The sequence below is a fragment of the Vicugna pacos genome, chromosome 13 (assembly GCF_048564905.1).
Source record: "Vicugna pacos chromosome 13, VicPac4, whole genome shotgun sequence".
NCBI lineage: Eukaryota > Metazoa > Chordata > Mammalia > Artiodactyla > Camelidae > Vicugna > Vicugna pacos.
Window position 1 is genome coordinate 4,962,489 of NC_132999.1, and position 25,993 is coordinate 4,988,481.

The window sequence follows — 25,993 nt, forward strand, 5'->3', positions numbered from 1 at the left end:
TATGTATCCTACCATCCAGCAATTCTACTCCTCGATATTTACCCAAGAGGAACACGTGCGTGAGGCAGTGGTTCATAGATGTTCACTGCAGAATCTTTTTGTAATGGCAAATGGCTATTGTAGTAGTGTTTCCAAATTCCCAACACATACACATCTTTAGGATTCAGGAACAACAACAACAAAAAATGAAATTCATGAGTTATTTTGTATTTTTCATAACACTTTTTACATGTTTTTAAAATGTAAAGAGTAACCACAATAATAAACAATCAATTCTTTTTCTGTGACAGGGTTATACTAAAAGTTCCAGAGGTTTCTTTCTGTTTTAAGAGAAAATAAGAAAAGTGTGATTTATTATTATTATGAACCAATATATCGGACAAGGTTGTATATTTCAGTTACATGTTACTTGTTAGACATTTCATAACAAAAATAATTAAAAGAGGGAAGCAATAATGCAAAATAAATTCTAAATAGAAACTATTTTTCAAGATGAAAAGTAAAAGTATTTAATATTTAAAAAGTTATTCTTCATATGACAGTTTAAAACACACAGAACATTAATTGCCTTATCCAATAGATTTGATCTTTGTTTTGTGACAGATATTCCAGACGAGAGAAAATTTCTTATTCTGTGTTTGATGTTGGTTCAGCTGTTAAAAGTGTTTCCAAAAGAATTATCAGAGTGGGCATTAGGGCATATGTTGCTTTTTATAAGCTCATTTACTTTTTTCACAATAAAAATTTTTAGTCTGTTTTACAAAGAACTATATCCTTCAGTGAATATTCCAACTCTGAAAATGCAGCAAACATGATTAGGTAATATTCAAACAATGTAACACTTGGATCTCCTAGCAAGATCAATAATATTACATAGAAATATATTGAAATCACCATTGTATGAAGTTGTTTCAAGGTTATTTCTTGAAATACCATCAATAGGATTAAAACAATGTATTCTTGTATCTAAACATATTAATATTTATTTTATTTGTAAGAAGTACTCACCAGCAGGGTCAGGAACACACATTTATAACATGACAACAATTACAAGCAAGATTGACTGCTTAGATATGTTAGCTGTTTCTAATGTGCTCCTGTCCTGCTTCCAGAAATGTTGACCTTAAATTTTGACTTAATTTCCTGTCTTCCTTTTGACTTGATGTCAATATACTGCTTTAAACCAACAACATCATTAATGTTCATTGTCAGGGTTTAATTTTCTCCTTTACGTTGTTTTGGCACAATGTAATTTGTTATGTGAGGATCTATTTCTGCACCTGCTAGTCTGTTCCAATCCATTTTATATGTCTCTTTCCATAAACACCAAAACATCATGTTTATAGAGCTTTATAATAAGTCTTGAAATCAGTTAGGGTAAATCCTCTAACTCTGTCCTTATTTAAAAAAATTGCTTTCGTTATTCTGGGTTCTTTGCATTTCCATAGAATTTTAGAATTAGCTTGTCAATCTGTATAAAATAGCTTGTTGGAATTTTGATTGAGATTAATCTATAAATGAACTTGGTAAGAATTGACATCTTAACAATACTGTCTTATAATACATAAACATAGTTGATTTTTTCATTAATTTAGATCTTCCAAAAATTAAAATTTAAAAAGGATCAACATTCACAAGCAGATAAAGTATGTCAGGCACAGTAATGGGTGCTTTACATCTATCAAATTAATTAAAATTCATCATTCCTTTTATTAGGCAAATTATATATAGAAGGAAATGGGGAGATGGAGAGGTTAAGTAATTCCCTGGGGCCGGTAAGCTGGTGGCAAAGAAGGGAGTGTGGGTCCCCAGCTGTCTGACACCAAAGCCTGACTTTTTCTATTCACCAGTCTACTTAACTCAGCTGTAACTAGGGCCATCTCTTATGGCTGCAAACCTCTCTAAAGTTCAGATTGTTCCTGAACAATCAAGCATTTCAAACTCCCACCGTCACTGTTATGATAAGGAGATATTATTAAGTCATGTGTAGGCATGTGGGCATAGAAGATTAAATTACATTTTACAAATTGCACTTGAGAATCGGGTGTGCCAATTATACCCTTTTGACCGTCTACCTTGTTCACAGCACTTTGGATTCAGGTTTACGATCAGCATAAAATTCTTGTACTCCACTGCAAGAAAAGATATTACCATTTATAAATTATCCATTGCTAATTATCCTGGTTTAGAATTTGGAAACAATTTTGTAAAAGATCTAAAAGCTCTTTATATAATTTGGGGAACTACCTGTTGTGGAAATTCAGTGACTTTTCACAAATTTGCCTGTGGCCCCCCCAAAAAAAATCAATTAAAACAAACCCAAAGTGGTTGTAATTAAAATCAAAGTTCTTGATTTATTCCTGATAAGCTAAGGTTTAATTTAAAAAAATTCATGAAGAAAAAGTTATGGTTTCAGGTCAACACTTAAAAAAATATTCAATGACACTTTCCATCCAGATAGCTACAGGGGCCACTGCAATGGAATCTTACAGTGGAGGAGACGGGGTACAACTCCCAATACAGCATGGGCAAGTGGAAGTTTGCAGATTAGGGGTCAGTGGATGGAAAATCCTTAAAGAAAACAGTAGGGTTCAGGAGAGTTCTGGCTAAAATGACCTAGCAGGACTCTTGCTGAAAAAGGACCAGGACCATCAGACAGCTCCTGGGGAGTGGTGAAGGATGAGGAAGCAGCAAACATATTGACGATCATCACATACTGAGGCGGAGGGTGCTTCTGGTTAAACTGACTTAGCAAAGTTCTTCCTAAAACTGGATTTTTACAAGGAAGTGCACACGTGAGCCTAGAAGGCTTCAGGAGCCTGACTGAAGTTTGGCCAAGCAAAGAATCTTTACTTCAAGTACTTCCAGTCACATTTCTTTTAAGAGCTTTTCGGGACTCATTCAAACTCAGCATCCATTCTTCAAGAGTCTAGTTAACAGTCCGCTAATTTTATAGCAATTCTCCCAATCTCGAAGGCCTAGAGAGGGCTCAAGCTTGAAAAGTCTTCCCCTTCACGATTTCCTCTGTACTAAAAAAAAAAAAAAAATCAGAATAGAAGGCTGCCGGAGAGGGCTGCGCGCTCACCCGCCTCCAGGCATTCCACATCCGTCCTGGCTCGTTTACCCGCACAACCGGTGAGAGGGAGCCCGGAGCCCACGCACTTGCTCCTCCCGGCTGCAGGCAACCGCAGAAAACCCGGGGAGGGGTGAGCGGGTCGTCTGTGGCGACCGGAGGGGCGCGAAGGGAGTGAGGCGCCCGGAGAACGGGGACAGCGCCGGGCTCGCTCAGGCGGCCTCCTTGGCCCACGTCCTGAGGGGCGGCTCCAGAACGCGCGTGCGGGGGAGCCGCAGCGATGCGGCGGGGGTCACGGGTTCAAACGGCCGGAGGACGGGGGATGCCACCGCGGCGGCTCCTGGCCGCCGGGCTCACGTCGGACTCCGGGCTGAGCCGAGCTCGGACGCTGCCAGAGCGGCGGAGCCGCAGCAGCCCCGGCCGCCGAGAAGCCGCGACGACCCGCCCCGCCCCTCCGCCGGCGCCCCCTCCGCCCGCCGCGGCCGCGAGTGAGCCGAGCGCCGCAGCGCCGGGAGGCGGCGGTGTCGTGGGAACGGCGCCCGCGGCGCCGAGGGAGGGGCCGCGACGTCTCCAGCCGTGGGTGATACAAGGCGGGAGGGTCGGGCCCCGGGACGCCGGCGCCATGGAGGGGACACGGGTGGGCGCGGGCTGCGAGCTGCAGCGGTTCGGCCCCGCGCGCGCTCCGCTACCTGCCCAAGGTCAGTGGCGGCGCCCCCCGCGCCCGGGGAAGCCGGGAGTCCCGCCGCGGCTGCCCGGAGGCCCTGCCGCGCTCCGGGAAGCCACGTGCGAGCGGGCCGGGCCCAGCCTGGAAGGCCTGGGCGGAGGGCGGCCGCCTGCGTGCGGCCAGGGGCTCGCAGGCGGCCTGCAGGTTGCGCTGCCAGCCTCTCCTGACGAGGAGTGTCCCTGTGTTCGAGGGGGCGGATGGGCTTGGGGGACCCAGCCGGGCTCGGGTCGCGTGGGCAGCTCGCGTGCCTGTCGTCAACTCTGAGGGCTTTGCTGTTTACATATATTCCCTGGTTTTCTTTAACTTTCTGCAGTTCAGTCTAGTTAAGCCTCTCCCCGCTGTGAATAACTCCCCTCGGTGTGTTAGCTGTAGACTCTGCGAGCATGCCTCTCCCCTGACCCGCATCTCCACCTGCGCGGCGCCCCGGGCGGTTGTGGAGGCGTGTTGGCCGACACGGTCGGCGGCTAGGGGTCTGGGCAGTGGCAGGTTTTAAAGTGCACCTTCAGAGGGGCTTCTGTGACGTGGCAAAGCTAAGGTTTGCAGCAAGCTGAGCGATCAGCCCTCGTGAAAGAAACGTCTTACTTCCGGGACAGCGTGGTGCTATGTGCTGAATACACTAATCGTGGTTGGCTCTTTTTACTTTGTTCCTATGGGTACTGTTACACGTCGTGTGGCTCGTTTGTTTAAAGTTTAATTTTCCCCTGTACCAAAATAGAAAGGGCTGAATGTGACCTCAAATCTGTCATTCACCAACATGCTGCATTATTAACAACTTCATTATTATGTTGGAGTTCGTATGCGAGTTTCTGGTGAACAGAAAATCATCTTTCTTATAATTCCCAGAGGTAAAGTCTCTTTAAATGCTAGTTAAATGTCATACCTTTTTGAAGAAGGAACCAAAATGTTTTTGAATGAGAAGCCCTAAGGGATTAACTTTTTCTCTCCATAGGTCTTTACCTAAAAGTTACTGTACTCAGATCTTGACAGGCATTTTAACACACACACACCAACCATACTTTAATGAATTCTATTATAATTATTTCATTTTAAGGTACTGCATATGTTATTGTAAACGTGCTTTAGGCTCTGTTGACTCAGTAATATCCTTATTAATCTTTTATTTATCAAGAATTTTACAACTTTCCCCATGGATAGATTTTTATAGCCAATATCTATTGTTTGCAGATGTTGGGTTTGCTAAGAATGTTTTGATTCAGAACCAAATGTTGCATTCTAGACCTGGAAAGCACCTAAGTAGTGACTTGTAAGATATTGTATTAATACAGTTTGAATCCCACCACACCCCCATCAATCTATGAATAGAAGTTATGGTAAAAATTATCAAATAGAGCCAGCCTTTCTAGTCTGTAAAAAGGAACTCTACTCTCCTTGGTGGTTTGGGGTATTTTACTTTGAACAGGCTTCCATAATATCAATATTAGTCTGAGGGAAAATCCAAGGTAGGTTCCAGCTTCTGGAGAGACTTTATCACTTTGGATAAGCTGACTATGAAAGCAATAAAACCAGCCTCATCCTTTTCAAATCGACCAAAAAAAGTAGGTATGAAGTGCTTTGAAAAGTAAAATGTGCTACATAAAATAAATATAAGGCCTTCAATAAAAAGCTAGTACAAGTGATGTGGCTGATTGGGATTTGGACTTAAATTGAGATTCTGAGTTCTTCTTTGCAGACCTCCATTGTAAGTCCTCTGAGGCTTCCACTGCCTCTCAAGAGCCTTGTTGACTGTTCAGGAAGCTGCTCCATCTGCTGGGGCTGTAGGGAAAGTGAGGCTGTTTGCTTAGTGTTAGACCGTATGCAAGGGCTTTGTTTGCGTTTTCATTGCAGGCTCGCTAGAAACATATGAGGGTGGATATTCTTATTCCCATTTTGCAGAAGAGAACACTGAGGCTCAGACAGGCTGAGTGACTTGCCTAAGGTGACAGAAGAGTCACATTGTAGAATCAGGATTAGAAACCAAGCAAGATCTTGGTTCTCTACAGCACAACTTTTACCTTTAACTCAATGGTTTTAATTTTTTTTTGTTTTAGTAATCTGATGAAACTGCATCTCCTTAGGAAAAGTGGCCATATCCATATATCTGCAAAATTTTGCATATAATTTCAGAGTCCACCTACTTTCTGAAGCCCTTACGTGGGCTTTCAGGACTGAATGAGGCAGAAAGCATAGACATACTCTATGTACGTACGTGTAATTTTTTATTAATAGCAGCTCTTGAATTTGGTAATTTTCAATTGGGTAAAAATTCACTTAGTAACTGAACCAAAATGACGTGCTACATTCTAATTGATTCTGTAAACATCAAAAGTACAGTTTAGCACAATGGTGCTTATTTGAAAGCAGATCTTTTGTTTGGGTTTCTTCAGCTATCCTGCAATAGCAACAGAACATCGATTTTGCCTTCACTTACAGTTGTTTTTTCTTGTTTTCCTCTCAGAGATGGCAAATCCTGAGGACATTGTAAGTAGCTGCCGCTCTCACAAAGAGGAAAATCACTGCACTTTTAATCAGCATACATCTCCCTCGGAGGAACTTCTATTAGAAGATCAGATGAGGCGAAAACTCAAATTTTTTTTCATGAATCCTTGTGAGAAGTTCTGGGCTCGAGGTAGAAAACCATGGAAACTTGCCATACAAATTCTAAAAATTGTAATGGTGACTATCCAGGTAAGCATCTCGGATCATGAGTTTAGTGAAGTCTTCTCTTACTAACAAAGAGGACTATGGACACTGGTGTTTTTCTTTTTTTTAATAACTTTTAACTGTATGCATGATAAAGAACAATAAATAAGGAGACATACAATCTTACACCCTTCTCTCTTCAATATTTGTGAAGAAGATTTTGGGGATTTTTTTTCCCCTAACGTTTTTCCTTCTCAACTTTAATTAGGCTATAATTTTAGTCACATGATGTAATTACTTTTCAGGAAAAGAATATGTTAATATTTGGCTTGGCTTCCAATCAAGAAGTTTAGCTAAAGGTTTCTATATCAACCGTGGAAACCAGCTGTTGCCCAACCAGAGGATTCTTTTCCTTCCTAGTTAGTTTCCTGAGAATTTCTCTCTCTTCAGAAACTTCAGGATTTCAGCTGAGGCAGATACTTGGATTCTCACATCCCTGTGATCACAGGAGCCCTGCAGTGGGAGAATGTGGGGCCAACTGAAAAGGAGTAGCATAGGGGGTGAAATTTGAGACTTCATTTTAGGAGATGTCAAATATCATTTCCTTGGCTTCTCTTAACATTTTTGGGGAAAATTATATTTTGTGATTCTTTACATATATATGTATATATATACTTATGATTTATTCTTGTGAAGGTGTGTTTTCTTGCTAGTGACAGTAATTATCTCTTGTTAAAAGCAAAAGGACAAAAATAAAAGCAGATTTTAATAGGAAAAATAGATGTGATGATTTATCTTTATTAATACTTTCTGTGATTTGGTGAAAAATGCATGAGTAAACAACTGGTATTCAAGGAGATTTTTTTAAACTTAAATCACTAATCTTAACTGATTTTTGAGAACAAATGCTTTAAATTGTTAGAAGCTAAGGCTTTTTCTACAATCAAATGGAAGTTGGTGAAAGTTCTTGTCCAAGTTTCTGATGCTTGATGTTGTGTAAAGAAGACTAACATTTGAGTGGTTACCTTTTCCCAGGACATTATTTCATTCAATTTTCATCAACACTCCTATTGGATAAGTACTGGTGTCCTTCACTTCACAGAAGAGGGAACTGATGTTTATAGGGTTTTTTAAAAAGCCACAGGACTAGTCAGTGACAGAATCAAGATTTTAGAGGCAGGCTCTCTCTCTCTAAGATATCAACATAAAATAGATGCTCAATTCTCAGTATAATATTTGGCAAGTTAGAATTGAAATTCTTAATTTCCAGGTGATAATACATGTATCAAATAGTGAAAAAAACTATCTGTGTTGTTTCTGATAAGTAGGAGGGAAAAACTGTATCAGCTGAACATAAACATTTTCTACTTAGAGTGATAGATACCACTTGTATGTTTGCTATGTTTGGGGCTAAACATTTTACACCATCATGTTTAATTCTTAAATCAGAGGTAGGCAGTGGTATCCCCATTACACAGTTGAGAACACTGAGGCTTAGTGAGGAAAAATAACCTGTCATAGTCAGGAAACTAGAAGAGTAGAACGGAGACTGAAACTCAGATTTTATGCCCTCTAGGACTTATATCCTTAATTACTCCTAAATCTTTTAGGGAGCTCATCTAACCTTCCTGTGTTTCCTAGGATGGTCAAGAGGAAATTGACCAACAGTTTAAGATGTTAAGCCTGTTAGTAATAAGCATATAAAAGGCATTTAGGTAAGTTTTTGAAAGTAACCGAGGGTTTTTGTTAATTGTGATATTTCCTTAATTTACATTGGAGCAATCAAACAAATATTACATACTTTGTCCAATTGAGCAAATTAGGGTGACTTGATTACAGAGTTCCTCTTTTCAGAGAAAAGGTGGTACTGCTGTTAAGCTGGAGATTTTGTGTCTGGAGCAGCAGCAAAAAAAATAGATGTCGAAGATGATAGGCACCCTACTGACAGTTTCCCTGTTCCCGCTGCCTGGCTCAGCCTCTGAATTATAGCAGTTCTCTCTCTGCCAGTGGGACTCCTGCCAACCACTAGGTCCTTGAGGGCAAGGCTGTGTCTTCTGTATGCTCAGGACCTAGCTCAGTGCCGGCACGTGGAGGTACTCGTGTGCTTGAATAGGTAAAAATGTCTTTGGGAATTCTCTGGAGGCTTTTTGGTTATCAGCTTAATAGATGTGAAATGCCTGGAATATCAAGCTGTCAATCTTACTGGGATTTAAACAGGACACAACTTAAAGAGGCTTTTCAGAAATGGCAGTTGAATTAGGCGAAAAGTGATGCCATGTGCGGGGTGCAGGGTGTACATCACAAGGGGACATGAGAGGGGAAAAGACTGGTCTACTGTCTCTGTTTCTCCCCAAACAGACCTGGGTGCTTTGTATACATGATTGGATGGCTAGAGCTTGGATTTAGTCTGTTAGACTTGGGTTCAAATTTTGACTATACACTTCCTACTGATATGACTTATAAAAATTATTTAACTTTTCTGAGTCTTTATGTACTTACCTGTTAAATGGGTATATTAGGAACTATACTTTGGGATTACTATGAAGAAAGTACCTGTAATACTGTATGGCACATAGGGGGTTCAATGTTGTTCCCCTTTTCCATATAAAATACACCTTGCCTCTCACCCTGGGACCTAAGTCAAAGTATATGTTCTAAACATATAGTGTGTGTGTGTGTGTGTGTGTGTGTGTGTGTGAGAGAGAGAGAGAGAGAGTGTGTGAGAGAGAGAAAGAGAGATTGAAGTGGTTTGGGAGGGAAGAGAAGGTAAAAGAGAACTTGGAGTACAGTAGGGTGTGGGTGTGATGGGAGAGTGTATATGAATATGACAGCAGTGCAATTAAACAACTTTTTTGTGTGTAAATAACTGAGTTTTATGTAAAACTCAGGGGCCAATCCTGCATGAATACGAAGGATATGTTATGTTAATATACTTTAATTTAGAGACAAGTTGAAAGAATATTTTTATTTTCGGTCTTCTTGTTACTGTTTTGGCAGTTAGCCCTAGGAATACAGTTTGGTGATAGGACTTAGGCTTATGTGAGACAGCGCTCACATTGTATTGTGCACCTGCTTCAAGGCCTTCTTGCTATCCTGCAGAATTCATGTTAAACTCTTCCACTTAGCATTCAAACCCCTGCACCATCTGTCTCCAGTTTTTCTGCTGACATTTTTTTTTTTGCTATTTCTCAAATTGAATTATGCCTCAGTGTCCCCCCAAAGTGCTAAGTTCCACTCCACCTTCCTAGCCTTTCCCCCGTGCTCCTCCCATGTCCCCTGCCCAAGTTCTGCACATACTTCAGGGTTTCTATTACTCTTTCTCCCTTACGGAAACCTTCCCACTTCCTTAGTCAAAGTTACCTTGCATCTCTGAACTTAAGAATTCCTAAAGGACTTCTTTGAACTCCTAAAGCTTTTGTTGGTGGGGACAATGTCATAAGTGAGACCATACATGAAAATAAGTGCTGAAAACAGGAAAAGTCACTTTCTTTTGTTTAAAAACTGGAAACCCACCTTATATTTCAGGACAAATTAATTCACAGCTGCCAAAACTTTAATTTTTATTGGACATATTCGGAATTAATTAGACATCGAATCTTGAATAGATAAATTGGCATTATATGGAGACCTTTTATTTCATTACTTTTTCACCCTCTTACTTCTTTTTTTTCTTTTAAGCTGATCTTTTTTGGGCTAAGTAACCAGATGGTGGTAGCTTTCAAGGAAGAGAACACTATAGCATTCAAACACCTCTTCCTAAAAGGATATATGGATCGAATGGATGACACATACGCAGTGTACACGCAAAGGGAGGTGTACGATCAGATCACCTTCGCAGTGAACCAGGTAAACAGAGGACGTGCATTCTTTACTTGGGAGAAAGATTAGCCTGCAGAATTGTTAGCAATGGACATAATAGAAACTGACATTCACGTGTACAAGGGTGAATTTTTTTAATGAAATATATAATGACATGCATAAAACTGTTAAAAAATTTTTAATATTGCCAACAAACTTTTACAAAACTGGAAGTTGAGAAATGTTTTTGTTTAGTAACAGAGAGACAGAAACTTCAAAGACTTAATGAAAAGAGTCAGAGCTGGGGCTTGGCATGAGAACTTCAAAGCTTTAAAATGATTAACTATGACCCTGGTTGTAAGTGGTCATTTAAGTCTTCAGCGTTTATACTTTCAGGGGCCCTTAACAAGTACTGAGAATGTTAACTTTGCAGAGTGTGTATAGTAACCAAGACCTGAAAGTTCATTTAAAAAATAAGTAAGGCTTTTATGTCATAGATAACAATGATTTTATTGTACCAGTGATTAACTACACCCAAAAACGTAAGCTTGTTTTTCATACAGATGAGTCAAATTTCTATTCTGAGTTTCTAGTCAATTTGTTTTTGCTACAAACAGTACTTTCTCAAGTCTGAAACCTCCCATTTTGTAGCAATCACTGGATGCTTTCTTAAAGTCAGTGTTTCCAACCTGGGTTAGTCTTAGACGACATTTCAAAATTATTACAACTCTTCATCAAAACATTATTACATTGCAATCATTGTCTTCATTATCTAGCCACAAACCACACACAGTGAGATAAAATACGTATTTATGGCACTAAGGCTTTCTGATAGCATGCAGATGGTGAATATTGGCCCAAAGTCTTTATAGTAATAGCAGTAAGGCTCATTGTTAAATAGCATTGTCCTACCATTTGTAAAGGAAAAAATGGTACAATGCTGGAGATACTCAGCTTTGAGATTCTTGTTTTAAGGTTATTACGTTTACCTAAAAAGATACTCTGAACCTAGTTGGTAGTTTGTTTGGTGAGAGGGGTGGGTAGAGGCAAGAAGTAAACGGTTCAGTAAATTTTTCCTTAAACACTTTTACCTTTATTAGGAAGCCTAAAAGCAGTCTTTTAAATACAGTATTTGGCATTCAGGCCATTGTGTTGATCCGATTCCCCTGTTCATTACAGAACTGCACGGAGACTCCTTCTACTAGTCTACAAGTAGATATTCTTAATTGGGGGGGGTTTGCCTAGGGCAGGTGACTCCCCACCGTCTTACAGCAGGCACTTTCAGGCTTTTTTTTTTTTCAACTGAAGGTAGAAAGTATCTTGGTCACGAGGCTCATGAATAAAGTTTTTGTGGTTAATGAGGTCAATTATTCTGTGTGATTCTAGAGACTGAATAGGGGAAAATGTTCACGAAGGCAAGATCTGTTTGCTGTAAGGAAATATCTTGACGGTTGAGGTGATAGACACCAAATAGAACAAACAGATAAGACAGTAACTTCTCAGCCGATCGAGCTCTTTCCATGACTAGTTAGTTTTCTTGAAGAGTGGAGCCCTAAAATGTCATCTAATGAATAGTCAGGGGCTCGTCCTGAGCCAGCGCTGGTTGTAACGGCACCATTCTTTGTTCAGTATACATGCTTGTGTATTTGAATGTCAAAGACCTAGTTATTTTTATACTATATCCTGGTTTCCTTGGTCATGTTTGGGTCATCTTTACTGGATTCCTTCTTTCATCTGCTCCTTAAATTAGGGCAGTCCTCAAACGTTTGTCCCTTTCCTGCAGAACTTCCCCCACTCCGTAGCCTCAGCCTTCGCCAAGACAGGTGACTCCTGAGCAGTTGGAGGCGCTGACGCTGACACTGCCGCCTGCAGACAGCTCAAAGCACCGCAGAACCGCTCTGTCCAAAGCGGGTTCATAGTCTCTTCCCACCCGCTCCCCAGACCTGCTTCTCTTTCTGGTCAGTTGCTTAGGTTAAAGGTCTCAGGGTCTTGGAACCATTTACTCTTGCAGCTCAAGCATAGTCTATAAATCCCTACTTCTGGTTGGCTTCCCTTCTTCCCCTCCGCCTGTCCCACCACTTTCTGATTCTAAAGAATCCACCTGAGATCACAGGTTTGATTGTTCAATGCTCCTCATTGTGTTTATACACAAACACATTTATATATACATACACACATAACAGTGTTCAGTGCCACACATTGATATATTTATTCCACAAAGGCAGCGGTACACAATAGGCTCTCAGATGTCTGTGAATGATTGAATGAGCTCAAAAGACTCATTGTATGTGTTCAGATCAGGTGATCACAAAAAATCCATCTATAATAGAGAAGCAAACCATTTTAGTCTGCTTTACCTTGCGTGCCACACCACTCAGGTAAGGACCTTTAATGTCTTTTTATATTGGCTCAAAGGATGACCTGGGACCTATGGATCTGCGTGAAAAACTGCTTCTCTTAAGGCAGAGCTGCAGAGGCAAGTCGGGACAGTTGCCCAGCCTGATTAAAGCCCCACAGAGGCTGCAGCCACAGTGCCCCATCTGTCAATCCTACAGGTCCTACGCCTCCAGCCATAGTCCCACACCACATTCCAGTCCCAGAGTCCTTGACTTAGGCTCCAGAGCTGCCCCTTAGCTGGATACAGCCCTAACACTTGTCCCTGAACATTGTTGACTGAAAAAAAAAAAAAAAAAAACAAAAAGCACAACCTAAAGGTTGAGAATTTTGTTTTATTCAAGGACATCACTGAGGACTCTAGCCTGGGAAGGCAGCCTCCCAGATGGCTCTGAGGGACTATGCCAAAGAGTTAAGGTAGGAACCAGGATATATAGGAGCTTTTACTGGAAAAAACCAAAACCAAAACCAAAACAAAAAACATGTACTGGTACGTCAAAGATTACTGCTAATCACAAAAAACAGGTATCTCAAATTGATGGTTTTAGCTCTTTTCTACGTGTGGAAAGATGCAGGAGTCTGGGCTTAGGGCAGTGGTTCCTTTAATATGCATCTTAACTACCTGGGGCTAGTATCCTGTTTTTCTCCCTCCTGACTTCCCCTCAGGTCACAACCTCAGCACCACTGCAGTGGCTGATGGCTTGATGGCAGGCAACACTCTTAGTCCACACCATCCAACTCTTGCAGGTGCTCAGACCTCCACAAAGAGCCTTATGAGGACGGCAAGGCAGTCTAGCCGTAGTATAGCTTACAATGTCTGCATGTACCTGAAACCCTGCACCTTGGATCTTTTGTGTTTCAGGATCTTACAAGATTTAAGACACACAAGTGTCCGTGGTGGAAGGCTCAGATCTTTGGGTAATTGCCGTGTGGGCTGCCTCACAGGTAGTGAGCACTCAGAAGAGCTACTGGGCCCCATACAGATGTGACGGCTTCATGACCCTGGCTTGCCTTTCTGGCTTTATCTCCTGTTACACACCCCGCATTCCAGGCACACTGATCTCCTTGCTACCTTACCACATTCAGTATCTTTTATCTCCTTTTTCATTTAATGTACTGTTTACCTCTTACTACCCCCCCCCCCACTATAAAACTACCAGTTTGGCTCAGAGTAGTTTTAGAAAGACTTAATACACTTATTTCCTTGTATGGAAAACAAACAGCTCAAAACTGAGCATCTCCAGCATTATTCTGTTTCCCCCTATATGTAGGACATAATGCTATTTAACACTCTATGCAGCTTAATTCTGTTCCCAGCCCATTTTCATGTTCCCAGTGCTACCAGAAAGACCAGTGCCACAGTCACAAATCCTGTCCTAGCTGTGTGCCATCCTACTGTGCAAGATTAACTCTAGTGAGTGAAGATCTTCTATCCCATTATAGTAATTTTCATCTCACTGTTAATTTGACAAAAATATTTGAGCACCTACTTTGTGCCTCATACTGTTACCTGGAAACTGGGTTTGCCCCTTGGTGGACGTCGAGCCAAAAGACACAACCAAGCCAAAGACTGGGAGAAGGGAGGGTTTATTACTTACAGCAGGTAAGGAGAACACTGAGGACCTTTCCCAAAGCAGTGTCTCCCAGAACAGTAAAATGGGGGAAGTTTTAAGCTAAGGGTACATGCACATTCATGAAGGGGCTTGGGTGGTCACAGAGTCCAAGCTGTAGCTGATTGAAGTCACGAGGTTCAGAAAAGATTACCTTCATCCCTCGTTAGGTTCTAGTTGATCTGGTGGTTGAGCACTTCCGGCTAATCCTACCATTGAAACAGAACTGGGAGTCTTTACAGCTGTTAAATTATCTTTGTTATTGTTCCTTCTCTTGTCTGATAACAGTCATTTGTTTCTGCTTCCTTTTGTTCCCTTAAGCTCATTAATTACTGAGACCAGTTCAAGAACCAGCACCATGGCCAGGTTACGTCCCAAAATGGCTTAGGCCAAATATGGCTTCTCTTATGTCAAGAAAGCCATGCCTGGGTCTCATTCTCTGGGACCCCCTACCCTATTTGCTTACAATACTGTTCTAAGTGCAAGGGTTAGAGCAGTAGACTTGATAAATTCCTTGTTGCATGGAACTCACATTCTAATGGAAGATACGGATTTTAAACAAGTTTAAGCAAAATCACTTGATTTCCAACAGTGATGAGTGCTATGAAAAAAAATTAAGTAGCATAAAATATTAGCAGAGGCCTCAGGGTGGTCAGGAAAGACCTCTCTGGGGACTTGAAGTCTGGGGGGGAATATTTCAGGCTGAAGGAGTGGCAACAGCAAAGGCCCCTGAGGCTGGAAAACACTTAGTATGTTTAAGGCAAGTGTGCAGAGGAGTGAGGGGCAGGAGGGCAGAAACAGGGCGAGATCTCTCAGGGCTTAACAGGCCCTGGAAAAGAATTTTGAAATTTGTTCTGAGAGACAGGAAGCCATGGAAGGGCTTTTAGAAGGGGGATATTGCTATAAAAGTGACTAAACTGTATTCTTGCGAAGATAAAGATTTTAAAAATATTATTTTTAGAAAAAGTTTTGCTGGTTAGCCTGGAACAGTTGTATCCCCCTTCCTATATTATAGTAAAACAAAACTCTGACCTTAGAGGAAATAATAGTTCAAAGATAAATAAAACTTGTATTTCACACTGTCAAAGTCAGTTCCTAAATGTAATTCTTTAAAGGAGAAAAGAACCTCAGAGAGTATATGGCTTAAGCCTTTAATTTTGCAGATTATAAAGCAGAGGCTCAGAAAGTTTATGACTTGCTCAAGGCACAGAAGTGAGACTTCAACTCAGAAGTCTAGTTAATTCACGAGTGCCCTTCGCCCTCCGCCGTCCTGGTGCGCAGTGGCTTGTCGCTTACTCTGGATGCCAGTGTGCCAACCTCCCCCTGGACAGGAGGCGGGAACCTGCCGTTTCAAAGGCGAGGAGGGAGGGGAGTCATGGCCTCACTTCTGCCTGGCTGAGTGCTTCCGACTTCTGCTTCTCCTTCCGGTTGAAGTACCTGCAGCTCCGCAACATCTCTGTTGGGAATCACGCCTACGAGAGCAAGGGCGCGGAGCGGTCGGCTCTGGCAGTCTGCCAGCACTTCTACAAGCAAGGAAACATCTGGCCTGGAAACGCTACCTTTGACATTGATCCAGATATTGAAACTGGTGATGTTCTTCTATAAGCCAGCACCTCCATCTTTAACTCCTTGACTTACGCTTAAAATCTGTAATTTCATCTCTGGAAACATTGATTCAGTCTGTGCTACTAGGTCATAGTAAGAACTATATCAAATTATTATGAGTCAGGTACTTCATTATAACTCATGACTCTTAAAAAAAAAAGGAAGTTTATTATTATCCCCATTTTATAGAAGACTAAAGTGTGGCTGAGACAGGTGATCTCCTCAAGGTGAAACTAGTAAGAGGCAGTGCTGAAATCTGCCCCAGGCTGTGCTCTTGGCCACTAGATTCCACTGCCCTGGGGCTTGACAAGCCAGTCAGAAAGACAGGTGTTGTCCTTCCAGAACGGTGTGCTTCACAATTCCTGATGTAGGTAAAACTCTCTCCCGTCAGGGCGCTGCACTATCAGTATCTTCAGCGGTAGGTTGGGGAGGAATGAGAACCAGAACGTGGAATAACAGAGCTTATTCTTATCAGCAAAGTGCTATTTGCAGTTTGTACGTAAAACATTAGCTTAGGTCACTGAGTTAAAAAGTAAGTACCTTTAACAATAGCCACTGGGACTTTTTCTTTGAGAAGAATAGTAAAAGATTATGGTACTGGCTAATGAAAACCTTCTGAGATACTTTCTTCCTTTTTTTAAAAAAAGCGTTCATTGAGGAAAAATTGTCAATATATAATTTTTTAAAAAATAGATCCTTTAAACAAACATTTTGATCTTAGACACTGCAGGTGCTTCAAACCTATGCCTAAGACACAAAAATGGAGAGGGGCTTAAAGAGACAGAAAGGAAGATAGCATTCTTTGGAAGCCTAGTGAGAGAGTTCAGGTCTGTCTTTACCCCCATCCACTCCGGAAATGTTGTGGTCACTTACGTATTAAAAACGAATGAGTCACTGTAACCCTGTGGTATGGATGTTTAGCTTTAAAAATCTTCATTCAGGAAAATACCAGAATCTGAATGATCTAGTTTTAAATAAATGATCCTTTCAAGATGCAGTTCCGTGTATTTAGTTTAGATGCTGTGTTATGTTTCATTCTTTTCTGTGGCAGAATGTTTCTTTGTTGAACCAGACGAACCTCTTCATGTTGGAACACTAGAAGAGAATAAGCTCAACTTGACGCTGGACTTTCACAGGTGAGGGAGGCAGGTGGGAGCATAGCTTGTGTTTGTGTGTGTGTGTTTTCACTGCACTAAAGTCTCCTGTCTTCCAGACTCCTAACAATGGAGCTGCAGTTTAAACTGAAGGCCATTAATCTGCAGACCATTCGTCATCATGAGCTCCCTGACTGTTACGACTTTGCCCTGACTGTAAGTGTGGGCTGGGCTGAATTTGGTTCCTGCCTGGAGAAAAACAGTTTTCTCTGGTTATGTATTTCATCTGCTGGTATTAAGGAGCACAGTGATGCCTCCCCTGTGAGTTCATCACCTCACGAAGATCAGTCAGTAACGTGATACTGTACTGGCAGGTGCAGGACAGCATTTGGTAACAACTCGCCTGCACAGGATCCAAACTTCTATGACTTCACCAACAGTTTGTATCAAAGGCTGTGTCCATGATGCTCAACTGGCTGTAAGAAATAAAATTTTCCGAGATTGAGGTTAAAAGTATTCTCAGAATATAGTATAAAGTAATAATTATGCATATCATTTAATAAGAAAAAGCACTAACTATAAAACTATTTTTATTTGGGCTCCAATTTTGATCCTAATAGTAATCAGCAAGTTATAAATTTTCAAAATTACTTGATTTTTTAAAAACTGACATATTATCCACAGTCTTCTCTCTCCTCTCTCTGTCTCTCATGGAGAAATTGCACTTTTCAGAAGTTTTATAATCTTTCAGACCCCTTTGTGATTCCTCAATTAGAAACACATTCTGTGCTCTGAACTCCCAGATTTTGTTTTCCTTTTTGTATTTTGTGTGTCTTACCACCTTCTCTGCTTTAGGATTTTCTTGGTGTTTATCATCAACTCTGCTAGACTGAAAGCTCCTTGAAGGCAGGAACCATTTTATTTATCTTTTCATCCTTCAGAGAACATAGTAGATGACTCAGATATTTGTTGACTGAGTAAATGAAATGCTTGTGAAATACAGATTCTTTCTCATGACTCACTACAACGGTAAGAGCAACCTGGCCTTTTGCTACCTGAAGATGTTATATCTTTGCCATTATTGTAGAATCACTCTGAGCTATCCCATGCTTTGTGGATTTAGCAGCACATCTCATACAGCTATGGTATAACTTATATCCTGTAAGGTAGTTTGATAATAAAAGCCATTAGTCCAACTTTATTGCGTTAAGTAAAGATGAACTGGGGCAGCATACACCTGATATAAAACCTGATATAAAAGGACTTTGGAGTGACGCAAGCCTAGATTTCAAGGTCAGCTCACCAGTTAGTAGCAGTTATGTAGCTGTGTAACTGTAGGCAAATTGCTTAATTGGTTTGTGCCTCAGTTTTCTCACCTGTAAAACAGAATTAATGCCCACTTACCTGACAAAATTGTTGTCAAGATAGAAGATAACACATATGAAGGACCTACCAAAGTATCTGGTATATAGTAGGTATTTGATTCATTCAACAGCTATTTATTATGCTCTGTGTGCCCAGTGGATTTATAGTGTAAAAGTGGTGCATTAGCCTTCACTCACAGCCGTTTGATAAGTTCTTGCATCATGTATCTTAAAGCTCTCTGCTAGGTGTATACACAGCTATGGTCCTGTGTTCACTCTTGTGTAACTCTTTTAGCCTAATGCAATAGCACCCTTTAATCCTGGTAGTATTTTTTGCTCTAAAATTTACTTTGATGTTAATACAACCCTTCCAGCTTTTTTTTTTTATATTAGTATTAGCATGGCATATCTTCTTCCATCCTTTTAAACTTATTTGTGTCTTAAAGTGGGTTTCTGGTTAGGCAGCATCCTAACCAGTTGAGTCTTGCTTTTTTATCCAACCTAACAATCTCTACCTGTTAATTAAGGTGCTTATATCATTTAAATTGCATGTGATTATTAATATGGTTTCTTTCTTTTTCTGCCTTCTTTTGGATTAATTGAGTATTTTTTTAGGATTCCATTCTATCCCATATGTTAGCTTATTAGCTACAACTCTCTGTTGTATTATTTTAGGGTTAATAGTATACATATATAACTTATCACAGCCTACCTTCACGTGACTGTGCACCACTACATGTGCACCATAAAAACCTAACAACAACAGATTTCCATTTCTCCCATCTTGGCATTTATGTTTTTGTTGTCATACTGTTTACTTCCAGATATAAACTGGAACAATACACTATTGTTACTTTCATTTTAAACAGTCAGTTACCCTTTAAAGCAACTTAATAATAAAAGCGTCTTTATATTAGCCCGTGTTGTTGTTTCCAGAGCGCTCCGCTGCTTTGTGTGGCTCCACGTTCCCATCTGGTATCACTTTCCTTCCTTTAACATTTCATACTGTGCAGCAGGTCTGGTAATAAATACATCCTTTCAGCTTCCATGGGTCTGAAAAAACATTTCATCTTGACTCTTGAAAGACAGTTTCACTAGGTATAGAATTCTAGGTTGACTGTTTTCTCCCCAGCACTTTAAAGATGTTGCTCTTTTAATTTGGATTATTTCTGAAGAGAAGCCAGCTGTTGTCTCCATCTTTGTTGCTCTGTATGGGATGTATTTCCCCTCCTCTGGCTGCTTTAAAAATTTGCTCTTTATCTCTGACTTTAACAATTTGACTGTGATATGTCTTGATGTAGTTTTCTTCATGTTTCTTATTTTGGGGGTTTACTGAGTATCTTGGGTCTGTAGGTTTATAATTTTCATTGTATTTGACATTTACTCAGTATTATTTCCTCAGATATTTTTCTGTTTCTTTCCCCTACATTTCAGGGATTCCAATACATGTATATTTAGGCACTTGAAGTTGTCCCACAGATCTCTTTTTTGTTTTATTTTTCAGTCTTCTTTCTCTGTATTTCATTCTGGATAGTTTCTATTGCTGTGTCTTCAAATTCACCAATTTTTTTTCTGAATTATGTAATCTGTTGTTAATTATATCCAGTATTTTTTCTTCTTCTTTAAAGAATTCATCTTCTAAGCTTTACTTAGATGTGATTGACATTAAGGCAAACTTTATTCACTCAACAGATATTTAATGAGCACCTACTATTTGTAAGACCCTGAGGCTCTTTGTATGGAAAAGCATGGTTTCTCCTTGGCAAGGATTTCTGACTCATTCAGATGATACTGAGCATCTTCCTTGTGTGAGGCTGTGGGCTAGGTCCCTCAGGGCTATAGAGATGGGTAGACACTAACAATGTCCTTGGTTGCTTATCATGGGAAAAACTTGGAGTCTAACTTGAGAAGAAATGGAGTAGCTAGACCTATTAAGCTTATTTGAAATCTTATATCTGATGTGGTATCTGATTATCCCACATGAAGGATCTTCAGTAAAACTCATTTAAATGACAGACTTTAAGATAACTTTTTTTTTCTTTAGGACTTGAGAGAAGAGGCAATAAAAAGATAAAGAGAAAAAACAGACTAATTTTCTTACCTTGCCTTCCTGGTCTCTGCAAGGGGAAAGTGGAGGGAGCTGGAAGGGGAAGACTGGAAGAATGTGAAGGGTGTCCTGGCATGGCTTTGTCCCCCTTGGTGCCTGGTGTCCTGAAATGGTTATCATTGAAGCCAGACATGGCTGTTGCTTCCCTGTGACCACACCCTTTGTAATACATACGGTTCTAAAGTGACAAAGAATTCTAGTCCCGGGAGGAAAATCAAAAAAGCTCCATCTGAAATATTTCAACACAGAGATAATGAGCCTCTGTGTTAGTAAGAATTACAACAGCATTAAAAATCTTCACAGCTGAGGCCCAGCTGGAAGGCGGGGAAGGCACACTTGCACCCGCTCTTCTCATTTCAAGAGGGCAAATGGAGATGCTTAGAATGGGACGGAGAGGGAAGCTGTCTTGTTTTCTAAGTGGTTTAGGGCTTAAATACTGTCCTAGAAACAGGAGTTTAGAGACTAAGCATTCTCTGTAGAAGATCTAGTTCAACCTTCTCAGCTCACGGAGAGATAAAGGGAACTTCCCAAGGCTGAACAGAGTTAGCAGTAGATCGAAGCTGAGAATCTGAGTCTCCCATAATCTTGGAAGAATTATTTCCTAATAAATGCATAGAGGTATCTTGGCTTTAAAACCTATAGGTATATTATTTACTCTTTTCCTGTTTTTCACAGATAACATTTGACAACAAAGCCCACAGTGGAAGAATTAAAATAAGTTTAGATAATGACATTTCCATCAGAGAATGTAGAGATTGGCATGTATCTGGATCAAGTAAGTGATGCATTTTACTAGTTTTCAAGATGGTTATTAAATAATATTAAATAGTCATTAAATTACTGGTCCCAGGGATATTTGGAACATGAAATGCAAGAACTGGACCATACCCAAGTCCCTACTTCTCTGCAAGTAGACCAATTCATTGTAGTTATCTGGTGTTCCAAGTAATTCCTAAGTTATTATTCATTGAAATGGCTTTTCCTGCTTTCTCCATGTAACCTTCACTGGCCCACTCCTTACCAAAAAAAAGGGTACTATTACCCCAGCAAAAAAAAAAAAAAAATCACATAGAGTGAAACCAGTATTTACTGAGTGCTTACTGCATAAGTACTTCCACCTACATTTCCCTCACTTTAATATTTTAAAGCATTTTTGAGGTAGGCAGCTTCCCTGTTTTTACAGATGAAGAAGCTAAGGCTCAGACATAAGTTCTGGTGTCCACAGTCGCACAGGCAGGGAGAGGTCAGGTAGGATTTGACCCTGAAGCATCCTACATGTTGTAATTATCTTCTACCTAGGTAAAAAAAAAAGTAGACTAAATGAGGAAACGGTATGTTCCCAGAAATATGGACACAAATTCAGGTATAAACTGAGTACCACTGAGAGTTTGGGAGTGGAATTGGAGGAAGCTGTCTGTCTCATTTCCTCGGCCCTGGTAAGCGACGGTGTGTTGTGCGAGGCTTTGTCAGGGAGTCTCAGTTTCAAGGGAGCAGAAGCATCAACCCTGGGGCCTGCTGAGCTGCAGCTTCCCCGGCTCCACGGAGATAGTCGGCAGGTCTGGGGCGGGGCCTAGGGACGTGCGGGGAGTCCTTATTCAGACTGCAATTGGATAAATGACTGCTTTAGGGTTTCCTACTGATGGATTCAGGAAGTTCAGAGTAGTAATGAGGAGTATAAGTAAATAAAACAAAACTTCATTCTACTATTTTTTCACTAATAGGTGATTTCAAATATATGAGGATCTTGAGTCACAAACTTTTATTTCAATCACAAAATTGTTTATTTGGAACACAAGCCTGCTTTGTCACCTGTGAACGTTGGACGACTTCTCCACAAATTTAGGAATAGGGAAAGTGAGAACACAGGGAAGTGCCGGGCGTGTAGACGTTCTCGCAAATGTCTGTTTCTTGGATTTAAAGGTTTTTCTAGAGTAGATTTAGATATTCGTGTATCTAAACTAGATGCCTCCTGACAACGTTAAAGGGCTGCTTCACTGTGGAGCTGCTCTTGAGTTCTCTCCGTCTGTTCAGGGCAATCTAACTTATCAAGGAAAGACAAGCTTATAGAGAGCACGTGATGGGGAGCCCTCCCTGCCCACCCCTCTTCACCTGGCTGTGCTCATCTGGAGGACGGGCCCTCAGCGCCTCTGCATGGGTAGCTCCGTCTCGTCACTCGGGTCTCAGCTAAAGCCTACCGCCCCTTGGTGAGGCCTTCCTCCACTGTGCAGTACTCGTGAGCCTGTCTTCTCCCTGCTCCCCACACCAAGCTCCCTCAGCAACAGTGCTCAGGTGTTCCCCGGAGAGCTTAGGGAAGTGCAGTTTCTGATCCAGTGGGTCTAGGGTAAGGCAGGAGAGTGTGCATTTCTAACAAGGGATGCCAAGAACAGAGTGATAGATGCTGGAGACAGACCAGGCTTTGAATCCTGACTCTGCCACTGACTGGCTGTGGAGCCCTGGCCAAGCTCTGTGGCCTCTCTGCGCTTCTGTCTTCTCACCTGCAGAGCAAGGATAATCATACCCACCTTGTAGGGACTGCTTTGAGGTGCAAATGAGTTAAACCCTTTAAGATGCTTGGAATTAAGCTTGGCAAGAAATGCACTCAGTGCACGTTAGCTGCTCAGATTTATATTCTTCATAGCACTCCTACCTGAAAGTGTTTTGTTTATTGACTTGTTTCCCTTTTTGTTTGTCTCAATGGAGCAGAATAGAAGTTCCACAAGGTCAGGGTCATTGTCTTCCTGGCTCACAGCTGTATTCACAGCATGTAGAAACACATCTGGTGCTTAAGAAGTATTTTATACTTAGATAAGTATATTTTAATGAGATAGGAAAGGCCCTACCTGTATTAAGAACAAAAGACTACAAGCTGATTTACAGAGCTTTGATTGATGGTTGTGGTGATTTTTAAAAGAATGACTTTAAACCTTCTTTTACTACTAATGGAAGAATGTGTATCAGAGCTTTTTCTCTTTGTTGTCTTCGTGGAATGAATGCTTGAGTTATTTAAATTATTCTAAAAATGAGTGTGAAGGATCCTATAAAATTTGAAAATGGTTCTGAAGGATGCAAGAAGAGGACCTGAATCAATGAAAAGGCACATCATGTTTTTGGACAAGCAATTCAACATCATGAATATGTCAGTTCTCCCTAAGTTAATCGGTACATTAACGTATTTCCCCCCCAAAATTACCAGTAGGATTTTTATTGGAATTTAACAATTTGATCCTAAAGAATATATGGAAAAATAAACAAGCCAAGAATAGCCAGCGGAAATTCTAGGAAAGAATAATGAGACGTATTTGTCTTAGGCATTAAAACACACAAAAACATCAGAAGGGAACGATATGGTGCTTGAATACAAACAGCAGTTTGGTACATGATAAAGATGGCATTTCAAATCATTTGCTTTTTTGATTGGAAAAAAGTAAAGAATGCTGATACCCGAAGATGGAGAAAATGTGGAGATGCGTGTAGGTATGTAAACTGGCGTGATGTTTTTGGAGAGCAAGTTCTTAGATTTGTTTTTAGAGAGATACATATACCTTAACCCACAATTCCATCTTTGGATATTCATCCACTTAAAGAGTCATTTGCAACAAGGTCCTACTGTGTAGCACAGGGAACTATATTCAGTACTTTGTAATGGCCTATAATGAAAAAGAATATGAAAAAGAATATATATAATATGTATAAATGAATTCCTATGCTGTGCACCAGAAATTAACACAACACTGTAAATCAACTATACTTAAAAAAAAAAAAGAATCACTTGCCCCTGTGCACAAACAGGACCTGGAGAATGGTTTGTGGTAGGGAAAAACACATTACAACCCAAGTGTCTTTACAAAGTATTGTACATCTGTACTGAAGTATGCAGTGCAGCAATTAGAATAAATGAGGCTAGAAATGAAAAGGAAAAAGAAGGATTATATGTCAGCATATTAATGTCCCACTGGCTAAGAAGGCAGTCCTTTTTCCTTCCAGTTCAGAAGAACACTCACTACATGATGATCTTTGATGCCTTTGTTATTCTCACATGCTTGGCTTCCTTAATCCTGTGTGTTCGATCTATGGTCAGAGGACTTCAGCTTCAGCAGGTAGGGGTCGCTGTTTTCTAGGAATACGATGGACTTTATTTTTTGATTGACAGAGAAATTCACTGTGCCTTCCCTCTTTTCCCTAAAGGAATTTGTCAGTTTTTTCCTCCTCCATTATAAGAAGGACGTTTCTGTTTCTGATCGGATGGAATTCATCAATGGGTGGTATATTATGATTATTATTAGTGACATATTGACAATTATTGGATCAATTCTGAAAATGGAAATCCAAGCTAAGGTAAAATTTTTTCCTATTTATGCCATTGTTAGTATCAGATTTGCATTAACAGTCATTTATTTTTACAAAATGTAAGAATTTGTTGAGTAAATGATTTCTTTCAAACACTGTATTGAGTAAATCTGAAATAACAGCAATTTTTAAAAAATCTAGTCAGGAAATCCCTTAGGCTGAGTTTTTCCAAGTATGATCTGCAGTCCTCTGCATTAGAATCATTTGAGTGACTGGTAAAAGTACCCCGTGTTGGATTTACCAAATTTGAACTCTGGAGGTGGAGGCTGTGAATTCTTACACACGCCAAAGTCATACACACCAAGGTAACTAAGGTAAAAGGTAGTTCTGTTGTTCTTACGAGAAATGCCAGAATCTCCAGCCGAAAGGGTAGGACTGGATGCGGGGATGAGGCCAGGCTACTATTGTGTGTGTGCTTGCAGCTGTTTGCTTTGTCCATTCACACTGAGAATATTTTCTTACTTTCCCATTTTCTTACTTTCCCCACTGATGTACTGGAAGGTTTTCCATTTTAAGTTAGGACTAACCCAGCCTGGATATCGACCTTCCCCCTAGCAAAAAGCAAATTAAAAAAACTAGTACTGTTCAAGCTAATCTTGTTCAAATTCATATTTTTCTAGCCTTGACTACAACTGACTATGATCCATGTGGGGGACCTGTTATGGTTCAGATTCCTGGGCAGAGACCCCAAATGCAATGGCTCAGATAAGACAGGAGCATATTTCTCCCTCGTGTAATAGTTAGGGTGGGTTTTCCAGGCTGGCAAGACGACTGCTCAGCTCCACGCAGTCATTCAGGGACCCAGGATTCTCCCATTGTTTCTCTGCTGAGCATTAAGGACTCACCCAGACTGCATGATTGATGCCAGGTTCCTTACAAACAGGTTGCAGCCCATGGAAGGGACAACGCGGTATGGTGGTAGGTCTCTCACAGTCTTACAGCCTTGGCTCAGGAATGGCAGCCTTCATTTCTGTTCATTTTTACCAGAGAGAATTTAGTCGCATCAAACTAACTGCAAGGGAGTTGGGGGAGACAGTCCAAGTATGCACCTCAGTAAGTGAGAATGGGTTTAAAGCGAGGACACGGAGCAGCTGCCACTATTTACAGCAGTAGTTTATATCATTGGAGTAGACGTTTAACTTTAGAGAACAACAACAACAAAAAGAGTAGGAAGGGGAGATTTGCAGCAAATCTTTATTTTCATTAACCTCAATGAGCCCTTAATGGTGTTCAACAA

General features: G+C 40.7%; 1 protein-coding gene and 1 long non-coding RNA gene across 8 annotated transcripts in view; one reads left to right on the forward strand and one right to left on the reverse strand.

Annotated features, from left to right (window-relative positions):
• Nucleotides 1–2,824: 2,824 nt before the first annotated feature.
• LOC116281228 (uncharacterized) lies at nt 2,825–3,510 on the reverse strand. Its single transcript, XR_012078989.1, has 2 exons — nt 3,125–3,510; nt 2,825–3,029 (listed from the first exon to the last, which is right to left on the reverse strand). It is a non-coding gene; the product is annotated as an uncharacterized lncRNA (long non-coding RNA).
• The window catches only part of MCOLN3 (mucolipin TRP cation channel 3), a 31,932-nt gene continuing 9,012 nt past the window's right edge, over nt 3,074–25,993 (forward strand). For 2 of the 7 annotated variants that reach the window (XM_072974070.1, XM_072974076.1), the window contains exons 1-9: nt 3,368–3,561; nt 6,253–6,482; nt 10,116–10,283; nt 15,674–15,827; nt 16,896–16,980; nt 17,058–17,154; nt 21,085–21,184; nt 24,394–24,506; nt 24,595–24,744. In XM_072974070.1, the coding sequence (XP_072830171.1) occupies nt 3,396–3,561; nt 6,253–6,482; nt 10,116–10,283; nt 15,674–15,827; nt 16,896–16,980; nt 17,058–17,154; nt 21,085–21,184; nt 24,394–24,506; nt 24,595–24,744 (1,263 nt within the window). In that variant the 5' untranslated portion in view covers nt 3,368–3,395. The other 5 variants (XM_072974074.1, XM_072974071.1, XM_072974075.1 and 2 more) reach the window with 5 other exon arrangements.